At 37.1% G+C, this 12385-nt stretch overlaps 1 protein-coding gene across 3 annotated transcripts in view; it reads right to left on the bottom strand.

Moving 5' to 3' along the window:
* eri3 (ERI1 exoribonuclease family member 3) overlaps window positions 1-12385 on the bottom strand; it is a 195741-nt gene that overhangs the window by 149903 nt on the left and 33453 nt on the right. For all 3 annotated transcript variants that reach the window (XM_002931440.5, XM_031900941.1, XM_031900942.1), the window contains exons 3-4: window positions 9801-9917; window positions 1454-1513 (exon numbers count right to left, since the gene is read on the bottom strand). In XM_002931440.5, the coding sequence (XP_002931486.2) occupies window positions 1454-1513; window positions 9801-9917 (177 nt within the window). The remainder of the gene's footprint in view (window positions 1-1453; window positions 1514-9800; window positions 9918-12385) is intronic.

Below are 12385 nucleotides of genomic sequence, written 5' to 3'. Positions count from 1 at the left end.
GACCAGAGGGACTGCAGGGATTCCCAAATGATGGGTATGGAATCTTTTCTACATCCCAAGGAAGTGGTTGGTTTGCCAAGTGTGATGGCTACTTAAGCATTGCTTCCACCCAGGCAGACAGGGTGGATATCTGCAAAAAAAAAAAATGCAAGAGTTAGCATTTCACAGCCAATATCCACTGTGTCTGCCTGCACCCGAGTGGAGGCAATGCTTCTGGGTGCCGGCAAGGTAGGAGGCAAGTGAAAGCATAGGGGTTGACTTTCGACCTGTGTTATTCTGCAGGCCATGAATGAGCCCAATGTGGCACCAGCCTTTGGATAGAATTACAAATTTGTGCTTATTTAGTATAGTGGCTGTTAAAGGAACAATTACCCTAATAACTGCAATGACAATGTTTTCAAACGGTGGCCATACACATAGCAATAACGATCTTTCGTGCGACCAATGGTTGCACAAAAGATCATTCCCACCCTCCACTGACGTTCAGGGCTGAATCGTCAGATATAGAGGTAGAAAGGTTTTTTACGATAATATCGGTGCGTGCACGGCCAGCTTAACATCTGTAACTTTGTAATGAACTAAGGGGACCTGAAAATATTCCAAAACGGGTATATACAAATCAATAATCCAGTCACCCACTGCTCAATTTAAGAACAGTCGACAGACATCAAGAAAATCATCTCGTAAACAAGAGAAACTTGTGGCTGATCAAAAATAAAAGTAGTATTATTTCAATAATATACAGGATCCCGCTGACGGTCAGCTACAGCCACTAAAACAGTGGATAAATTATAGGTAAAAACATTCCCCTTCAGCAGAGTGGGAAGCAGCTGACAGCAGTTTTAGGAAGGCCAATCCCTTAGTTCTGCTGAGATGATCTTAAAGATGAGAATACCTGTTTTGGGCAAGGTTGATGAGTGTGAATGTCTCTGGGGCCAAATTAGTAATTTGTTTAAAATAGTCTGTACTATATTATCTTACAGTTATTTATATATTAAAAATGTATTTCTAAGTTATTTCATCGCTGATATCACCTGGTCTGGCAGCATGTCTTAGCAATCTAATATATGCAAATGCAAAACAGGATAGTTAAGCTGGAAAAACTGATTAGTTGAAAATGCACACTAATAAAAAATAGTGCAAGCTAAATTAAAAAAAAAAAAGGAAAAATTAAGCATCAACTACAGTTTCACTACATGTTTATATCAGTTCATTAGTTTCTTCCCCAACTTAAATATTTTTTTCTCTAAATTAACTCAACCATGCTGTTTGTCAGCAGTACACTGCAAATATCGTATTGATATCACCCAATTACAGCAGGTGAATTTAGCCAGCAACTCTGAGATTATCAACCAATATGTGAAAAAGAATTATTAAGCACCTACTCCAAATTGGGTAAGATGGTACAGTAAAATAAAGCATTTACAGAAATATACAAAGTACATTTTCTTACCTCCAAAACCTGACTTAGAGTTGGCTGGCCATCTACCATATCTTGGATAATTCCAGTCAGCTAAACAAAAAGAAAAAAAAATATTGAGCAACATTTATATATGTATAGATATATTACAAATAAATGTGCTTGAAGTTTAATGGGCTTTTTATTCTAAACCAGTGCTGTCCAACTTCTGTGGTGCCGAGGGCCCGAATTTCTCTCGCATACATGGTGGAGGGCCGCTAATGGAAGCCAGTTTTGGCCACTCCATTTTAAACCACTCCCACGTCAAACCACACCCATTTTATCACAATGGTTGCTGCAGGGATATCAACCATCATTCATATGTTAAAGAATTATATTATATCATCTTAAGACACACCCTTAAATCCATATGCCTCCTCCTCCCCTGTGGATAGCACAGCAACCCCCCAGCATATAATTACACACCTTAGGAACCATTAAGGCTATTTCCAACTGCTAACAAACTCCCAGAACAAACCCCTGCCAGGTTCACCTCCCACAGGCAGCATAGGGTAGGCAGAGTATGGCACACACAGGCAGCACTCTGCCTGTCCTATGCTGCCTGTGTGTGCCATACTCTGCCTGTCCTATGCTGCCTGTGGGTGCCATACCCTCCCTGCCCTATGCTGCCTATGTGCCATACTCTGCCTACCCTATGCTGCCTATACACAAGCAGCATGGGCCAGGCAGTACATACAATGTCTGAGGTGTGAAGAGGTGAACAATGTGGGTGATTATAGTCTGAGCCTGAAGTGTGAACACTGCAGGGGGTGAACAATGCAGAGATTAAAAGGTGTGAACAACACAGGGGATTACATTTTTTAACAATACAGAGGGATTACAGGTGATAACCATGCAGGGGGCTAGTTAATCTCAGTACTGATACCATTTAAAGATAACACAAACTTAAGCCATCAAAGCAGCCAGACAGGTGGGGGGCCACACAGAGGGGAGTCGAGGGCCGCCAGTTGGACAGCACTGTTCTAAACTATTGAATATACTTAATGCAGTCACCCACAGAATTTGTTTAATAAAAAAAAAAAAAAAAAATTTCTTGCATTTGTGTCTTTTTTTAAGGTGTCATTTTAGAACAGCGGTTCGGGACCCCTTTGGCGGTTTAAACGACCCGTTCACAGGGGTCGCCTAAGACCATTGGAAAACACATATTTCCGATGGTCTTGGGAATAATTTTATGGTTGGGGGTCACCACAACAAGAGAAACTGTATTAAAGGGTCACGGCATTAGGAAAGTTGAGAACCACTGTTTTAGAACTTTCTATAAAAAAAAAAAAAAAAGAAAACTGTTTTTTTTTGTTTTTTTTTTTAAAGATTTACAGAGCAAAAAAATCAGTGTACATACAATTGTCAACACAAAACTGTGCTCATTATGGAGAAAGTAAAATGGAAACGATTGGAGAACTCGTTTCCCTTTTCCCAGATTAGGCAAAGTGACAGTAACCCCCTTTGGTCTATACAGACACACAAGGTATGACACCATAGCCTCATCAAGTGAGGAGCCCTGTAAGACTTTCCAAGTTCCTGGTTGGGTCAATACCTTGGATTTTATCAGTGGCTTGTTCTAACAAAAAAAAATGTGGGCATCTTGTAAATTTATATATTCAGTCATTCTTTAATCTTCACCAAAAAGCGAAGTTATCATTTTGAGTCTTCACCCCTTGTGCAGAATTAATTTTGGCCCACGCAGGTAGCATAGCTCTCAGTAAATTAGAACTTTTTCTTTTTAATTAGATGCCTGCTAAAGAATAATTACATATTCAGGTGAGAGTGCAATATTAATGGAAAAAGGCAAGATACAATGCACAGCTACAGGCTACTACAATAAGCTAAACTGAGACTGACTGGAGTTTCCTTTTAACAAGATATTCCCAGATAACACTGGTATTCTGCCAGTAATGCCATGTTGTATCTGTGCTAAATAAAAGTTGTGCATATGGCTTTAAAACGTAAAATACAGACACTGATATAATTCTAGTGAAACTATTTTAATGCAACCTACCTGATCCTTTATTAGCTCACATGCATGTTTAATCATCTAGAATGAATCCTACAACACAGACTTAAGGGCAAATATATTTTCAACTAATGACTATCAAGGAATGGCAATAAATACCTTTCAGCAAGAAATGTTAATTAAAAAGAAGAGTGGAGGCAATAGGATTTTCTTTTGTAGTTCATTAAGTCATTACGATTAGAAATTTAAAGTACAGAAAGAGAGTTCTCTTTCAATATTTATACATTTTAATTTGGGGACAAATTAACCGTGCTTTCATTTAAAAAATGTGAAGGTATCCAAGTGTCACCAAAATGTTACAAGCTAGTATGTACAGGTATGGGACCCGTTATCCAGAATGCTCGGGACCTGGGGTTTTCCGGATAAGGGATCTTTCTGTAATTTGGATCTCCATTACTTAAGTCTGCTAAAAATAATTTAAATATTGAATAAACCCAATAGACTTGTTTTGCCTCCAATAAGGATTAATTATATCTTAGTTGGGATCAAGTACAAGATACTGTTTTATTATTAGAAGAAAAAAAAAAGGATTTTTTTTTTAAAAATTAGAATTATTTGCTTATAATGGAGTCTATGGGAGATTGCCTTTTTGTAATTCTAAACTTTCTGGATATTGGTTTTCCAGATAAGGGATTCCATACCTGTATAACTTTACTAGGATATGCAGCGCTGTACAGTTATTAAAATACAAAAATACACACAGGGAAGAAAACATAATAAATAAAATCAATACAATTCATGTTTTGGTTTTTTTTTTTAGCTGAAACTTGAAATTTTTATGTAAAAAAATGTTTTTCTGTCAAAACCACAAATGTAAAAAAAACATCTACAAGCTGTCAAAGTCATGTAGAAGTCAATGGGAGCTGTCCTAGGCAAATTATAACAATATTTAATATGAGGCTTTAGAGACTTTCAGGATTTTTTTTTTTAGTTTATAAGCACATGAAAATTCCTATGGAATTCCTATAAAAACCTTGAAAAATATAAGGTTTTCGTGTTCTTTTTGTTTTATTTCCACATTTTCATTTATTCACACTGTTTACATTCAGGTTTTTTAATAAATGACTAGACATGTGTGGTTTTATTGGAAATGCATTTAAAAAACCACAAACATCAGAATGTTGATAAATCTGCCTCCACATGTCAGGTGATGTGAGACACAGGAGAAAATGTCCCTGCCCCGTAGAGCTTACAATCTAGGTGGGCTACATGGTTACATTGGGTTGAAAAAAAGACAAATGTCAACCCCTCCAAACAAACGCCACACACTCCAACACACACCAACCTATTTATACGCTCATGATTTATCTATATATACCAATATCCATAGTAGTTATAGATTACAGTGTCACAATACACTTTATATTATGCTTGTTTAAGAAATCATCCAAGCTACACCTGGCAGGGCATTACACAAAACCTCAACCTATACTGTTCTCAACCTAGTTCTGTTCCTCTTTTTCCATTTTGCTGCCCAGTTTTCCAATTTAGTCAAATCGCTCTGCAAAGTGTCAGCATCCTACATGGAACTTCTAGTTTTGCACACTTTAGTATCATTAGCAAAAATAGAAACAGTACTTTCAAATGCCCACCTCCATTAATAAACAAGTTAAAAAGAACTGGACATAGAACTGGCTGAAGGATAGATTACAAAAAATGGTGGTAAGTGAAAAAATTTCTAATTGTGCCAGTGTTGTTAGAGGAGTACCGCAGGGGTCAGTCCTTGGTCCTTTGCTTTTTAATTTGTTTATTAATGACCTGGCGGTGGGCATAGAAGTGCTGTTTCTATTTTCGCTGACAATACTAAACTGTGCAAAATTATAAGGTCAATGCAGGATGCCGGCACGATTTGACAAAATTGGAAAACTGTGCAGAGTATGGCACACACAGGCAGTATAGGGCAGGCAGAGTATGGCGCACACACACAGGTAGCAAAGGGCAGGCGGAGTATGGCACACATAGGCAACATAGGGCAGACAGTCCATGCAATGACACAATGCTGGCACTGCTCCTACATTCTGTCTGAAGTGCGAATAGGTGAACAATGTGGGTGCTTACAATCTGAGCCTGAGTAATGAACAATGCAGAGTGGACAGGTGGGGGGCCACAGGCTGCCAGTTGGACTGCCCTGCACTAGAGCAAGCTCTAGTAATGCAGCTACTGGCAAACTTGGTGTACACCTTATAGTCCACCCAACATTGTTATTTAGCACACAGCAAAATTTTGAAAAAACTAAACCGCAACACCTCTTACTTTAAATAACAGTTAATGAAAGATATCCTGGAAGAATAACAAACAGGCACAAGTAGAAGGGCAAAGTGCACAAAGATTTGGCCATAGGCCCTTAAATTCCATAACTAGACACCTATGGGCATATTAACTAAAATTAGTTTTAACATTTGGATCACCTTGTTTCCAGGAATTTCTGGCATTTACTAAAAAATCTGAATTGAAAAAGCACATGCAGGAAAATGTGTGAAAATTACACATTTTTCAGCTTGAATAAAAACTGACTTTTTCAAACTGTCACTCAAAAAAACAGCATCAAAAATCCAAAACCTCTAACGTTTCTAAGCAAAAGAAGGACCCTTCTGGTAAGGGAAGGAAAGTCTGCCATTGACTTTAACATGATCTCAGCAAGTTTTAGCTGGCACATTGTCAGATTCGGATTTTTAGCCGTTTTGATGCATTGCGAATCTCTAAAAACACAAATCGGGGGGGGAAAAATTCTGATGGTTAGTAAATGGCCCCCTTAATGTTCTAGTGTTCCAAAAGGTATAATATAAGTTTCTTTTTGAAGTAGTATAGTATATTTCAACTTTCATCTTTCAATAAAAGCACGCAAGTTCTTGCGCGTGATCTCAGTGAGCTGCGCACACGTCTCTGCTGCAAGGTGCACGCTGGTATTACAGTCGGCGCGCACCCGTGCAGATGCGAGCCGGCTTTCGAGGAGGGTGGGGGCTTCCGCTCCTCCAGAACAACTTTTAAAGATGGCGCATGTGAGAGGGAAACACCAGGGGAAGCGCTGGACACGGTGGAAGTAAGGTAGTCCTATATTAAATATTAAGGTAGTGTAAAGTGTACAGAATAGTGGTCTAATGCTAAATATATGATTTGTATTTTTAACATTTACATCTCCTTAAGGATGATGGCACACAGGGCTATTTGTCAAATGCAGGAATTCTGCACCAGCAGGTGGCAAATCAGGATGAAATACCTTCACATAAGGAATAATAAAGATCGCTTGGAAACCTTACAATTACAGTTTCTTTAACTATGTAAGAAATTGTTTTTGAGTGGAGGACCACTTTAAAGATTAAGGTGATGTAACTGAACTAAAAAATAATGAAACATTGACTTTGCTATCATTTATTCAACAAAAATGAACAGATATGTCATTTTCTTCTGGGTCACCCTTGGCGCTAACATTTTTTTGTATTTACCCCTTTGGCACAAACAATAGATTTTCTGATGGTTACTCACAATTTCTGACTTTGCTTTAACTGCACCTGACAATTAAAAGTTCATTAATCAGCCCCTAAGTATATCAGAAGTGTCTCATGTTTTAAGTTGTTTCTACTCCTGTTTCTTTACCCTCAGCAGTGCTGTCCCTCTCCCTCTAATTTCCATTGTTTCCAACTCACTCCTTCTCCTGTAATTATAATTCTGACTTTTGAATCCAGCATAAATTCTCCTTTTCCCATCTCTTTCGTTTTTTCATAACCACTGTGCCAACTCTTTATGCCCCAAATACATATAAAATGTATAAATTTTAGCAAAGGTATTATTTTCCAAGTCCAAAGACATGTGGCATTAATATTTTAAAATATATACATATGTAATTTTCTCAGTGTTTCAAAGACTACATATACCCAGAGCATAAAGTATAGCAACTGCAGGATTATCTAAAACCATAACCCTTGGTTAATTATTCATCATTCAGATTCTGAAATATAATTTCAAAATGACTGACAGTGGCAGATAGTCCCTGCTTTGTAAGGGAAACATGTATTCATTTAAAGGGATAATATTAGTGGTATAAAAAGCAATTTTAGGGGGAAGAGGTTTATAATACAAATATGGGGGAAAGTATTGAATCTGCATCATGCATTAAGCAATCTGCCATACCAGACTGCTAAATGAAATTTTTCTAAAAAAAATTTCTAAAACATTTAGAGGAATGCACAGTACACTGTTGTAAATTCATCAAAACATGTAAATTAAGACAAATGCAGTAGAAACCTAGTTGGTACACTCAAAAGGGGGTGGCCCTGGTGATGTAGGGCACAGTATTACCCTGCAAATGTTTTGAACATCAACTCACTGTACCTTATTGTACCTACATTTGATGTTACATTTCTAGATACTCGAGTCCAGTCTTGCAATATGGCAAAGTGTCTCACAAAGCAAAGCAAGATCAATAATTCTTTATCTGAAAGGCTTATTTACATGTACTGCACTGCTGCTGCTTGGAGATGCCTGACCATGTTTTATTTAAAGAATGGGGACCCAGCAAAGCCTGATCACACATACAACACATTTATGGATGAGTATCAAGGCTCCAACAAAGGAAGTGTCTGAGGACCTCAGAAAAAGTTTGTGATGCCCATAAAGCTGGAGAAGGTTACAGGACTCTCTCTAAAGGCCATTACACTAACTTTAACTGCAAGGCATCTAATAGTCTGAGGTTACAAAGGAACCCAGGGTAACTTCTAAGCAAATGAAGGCCTGAATGTTGATGATCATGAGTTCACCATCAGGAGAACACTGAAAGGCAATGGTGTGTATGGCAGGGTAGCAAGAAGAAATCTACTGCTCTCCCCCAAAAATATTGCTGACAGTCCACTGTTTGCTAAATATCCTGCGGACAAACCAAAAGGATACTGGAAGAATATTCCAGATTTATTTTTTTTTAATTTAGCCATATTCTTCATTTTCCAGGGTGCCACAGCCATGTGACCTGTGCTCTGATCAGTCACACTTTACTGCTCAGCTGCAAGTTGGAGCGATATCACTCCCCTCTCTTTCCCCCCCCAGCAGCCGATCAGCAGCAGAACAATGGGACGGTAGCAAGATAGCAGCTCTCAGTAGATAGAATAGCACTTAAAGGAACAATAACATCAAAAAATTAAAGTGTATAAAATATATAATAAAATAAAATATAATGTGCTGCTGCCCTGCACTGGTAAAAGTTGTGTGTTTACTTCAGAAAGTCTACTATAATTTATATAAATAAGCTGCTATGTAGCCATGGAGGCAGCCATTCAAAGGAGAAAAGGCACAGGAACATAGCAGATAACAGATAAAACACTATTGTATTTTACAGAGCTCATCTGTTATCTGCTATGTAACCTGTGCCTTTTCTCCTTTTTTCCAGCTTGAATGGCTGCCCCCCGTGGCTACACAGCAGCTTATTATATAAATTATAGTAGTGTTACTGTGGCAAACACACTAGTTTTACCAGTGCAGGGCAACAGTACATTATATTTTTATTACTTTAAAGCTCTTTCATTTTTTGGTGTTACTGTTCCTTTAAAGGACATGTAAAGCCTACATTTACCTACAATGTATATTAGTTGGGCACGCCTCTTCCACCCAAATGGCATCATTTGTACTGCATATATCCCCTCCATTTGCTAGCGCCATCACATTTTCCTAAAGCAAATAGCAGCTTTCACCTGGTGGCCATTTTCCCTCTGATACATAATTGGATACATTTAAATCTGCAAACAGCCTACACACACACGCTGCTAGACTGGAGGGCGTGTTTAGTAATCTGACCTTAGAACAACTGAGCATGCCCACAAGCCAACAGCCAAAGCAAATTCCAGAGGGAGGGGGCCGAGTGGGTTACAGGAGGAGAAGCAAATCTAAGTGATAAAGGGGACACTGCAGCCTTACTATTAACCTCTGGACAACCAGTGTGGCAGGTATTGAAAGATTTCAAAGAGGCTGTTGACTGATTACATTTTTGTGTGTGGGGTTTACATGTCCTTTAATGGTAAGAAATGCAAGTCTGGCTTGAGACTCCTCTAGATACATGGGAGTAGGAGAAACAAGTTTTTAAAATCAGTTCAGACTCAGGCACAATGTACTAAGATCGTTGTATACACACCAATATTACAACTAACATAAAACCCATATTTGTTGGTTCAAGAATAACATTTTAAATGGTAGAGTGAAAAATTTGCTATGTAAACAATGTCATTTAGAAAAAAAAAAGTACACCATAAAAATTTAGACTCTTGCACATAATGTGCAACATTCAACATATGGTTCTTTCTCTTCATTGAATTCATATTTTCTTACCTCAGTGCAAAATGGGGTGAGCTGCGGGTGCACAACAGGTTGAACATATGTGTGAAAAGTGGATTCTATCTCCATTGTTCTACCATTTAACTTCAGAATAGGGAATTCGATTATTTCCTGTGAATAACAATGTAAAATAACATTTCATAAGAATAGTAAGAATGCAATGAAAATATTGTGTTATGCAGCTTATATTATAAATAGGATATTTATATTTACTATATGCGGCTTATATTATCACAAAATGTTACTGCTGCGGATTTTATGGTCCCCAATAGAGTATTACCATAATAATAATACATTTTATTTAAAGCTACTGCAATATCATAAGAAATTTGCTAGCATTACAGAGAAATAATAAACTATAAAATCTATTTTGGCAAATGTAAATTTCATAAAAAAAATTAATAAACAAGCTTCAGCTCCAGAGAGCAGCCAGGGTGACAATCTCAGCGTTAACAGGTCATTTCTTGCTGAACTGCGATCCTATGGAATGCAAAAGCTGTCATATAGTGTACACATTAATGCTGCACTGCCTACACCTTGTCATTAACAAATTAAAGAACTGTGTCTCAAAGAAAACCTGAAGCCCCCCATCTCAAACTTTCCAAATTTTAAACCAATCTTTTACGGTGCCCTAAAAAATGTATCTTGGGAATCCTACTATACTTCAATCATAATGAAAGACAGCATAATATAAGCAAAAGGAATGTACACCCAAATAAAGGAAAAAAAAACCTTTTTTGCATAATTTTGAATTTATTATTCTAGAATTATTTGTAAATTAATTGTTATTAAGCTGCATCTGTATGTTACTTGCAGCATCTGTTTTTTCTTTGTTACTCTTTGTTAGTAACTACAGAAACAAAGTAACAAAAATCAGCTTCCTTCAGCCAAGACTTGAATTCCTACAATTACCGATATTGCAATTTGGGGGAAGGTCAGATGACAAGCTCCTATATGAATTTGTCTCTACCCATCATAGTAACTGTGTATAAACTTATTGAGGAGGACTCCAGGGAAATGGAAAACTGAATAAACAACATGGCTTCTGATAAGGTGAATCTAACAAAATTTATTTTACTCTTCCATTTCACATGTAGATTTAATTACAAATAGTCTAAATTAGTGTTTCTTTATTATCTTTGTGTTCTAGGTCATTTGGCATTTTTCTTTCTCTCTCTTTCTCAAGCGGAATTAAATTGCTAACCAGTTACTAGGTTGAGAGACCTCAGCAGCCAGACTATGAAGTCAGATTTGCATTATTATTTGACCTTCCTATTCAGACCTTCTCCTTTCTGGCTATTATTTTGACATTTAAACAAATGCTAGGGTCAGTAAGCCTCAGCTGGCGTATGTGGCATTGCCAGACCGAGGAAATTAGAGGGACGCCATTATTTTGCAACTTGCATTCTGATGCTCTTTTTAATAGCACTGGTGGAATGGTCTGGCAGCAAATCTTAAAATGCATAAAACTGCTTAGCCCCCTTTCAAAAAGATAGCAAAGTATTTCCACCTATAAACACAATTATAGATTTTGTTGTGTTACGTGTTGTGGTGTTTTTTTTACATATTTATAGCAATTCAACACTAAGGGGCCCATTTACTAACCATCAATTTTTTTTCTAAACACAAATTGAATTTTTAGTTCAAAAAGCCAGAGAATAAAACGCCACAACGTTTCCGCCTAAAAATCCGAATTCAACAATTCGCCAGGTTAAACATCACGAGTTCATGTAGAAGTCAATGGCAAAGGTCCCTTCCCTTGAAGATCTTTCTTTTGTCTCAAAACTTTAGAGATTTCAATTTGACTTCTTCAAATTGTCAAAGTGATAATTCAAAAGTTGTAATTTTTGCGATGACAATTCAAACAAGTTGAGTTTTTATGACTATTCTTACATGCCTTTTCCTTGCAACTTCTTTTAAGTAAATATTAGACATTTAGGAAACAGAGTTTAGTCGAATTTGAAAATTAAAAAAAAAAAAAAAAAAATATGGAGTTTTAGTAAATCTGTCCCTAGGTCATTCACAGGTTTCAGTCACAGAGGTTACAACAATAAAAATTCAAAAATAGTAGAAATAGAAAAATAGTAAGCATGTTACAGTAAGCATTAGCAACAGTTTGGGCAGAAAATATTATTATAAGTAGAACCCTTTAGTAAAGCTATCAAAACCATATGAATATTCTGTGTCTCTTTATATGATTTGAAAAATTTTTAGCAAACATTCATCTACTTCAGGGTTGTTTTTATCTTGTATATCGTAGACAAACTGGCATAGAAATTAACAAAAGAATGTTGATGAAAAAGGGCAAACCCCCCTCATCCCTGACTCAACTAAACAATAAAACAAACAGCAAGGAACCAAAGAGATAAAAGCATAATCATCACTATTGGTTGTTAATCCCATTTTTACGTCCCTCTTGATCCTACCAATTGCACATTCAAAAGAAAGTGACAATTTGTTTTGTGCCTTAAGAAGATGGATTGGTCACTTCCTCCTAATAAAGATACACAGCAATGATGTTTTGCTACAGAAGCACGGAGGGTGTAGCATTATGCAAATGAGTGTGTTGACTGATGCCA

This window comes from Xenopus tropicalis, chromosome 4, assembly GCF_000004195.4.
Source record: "Xenopus tropicalis strain Nigerian chromosome 4, UCB_Xtro_10.0, whole genome shotgun sequence".
NCBI classification, from domain to species: Eukaryota; Metazoa; Chordata; class Amphibia; order Anura; family Pipidae; genus Xenopus; species Xenopus tropicalis.
Note: the sequence above shows the minus strand (reverse complement) of the source record. Positions and strands in the feature narration are given on the sequence as shown.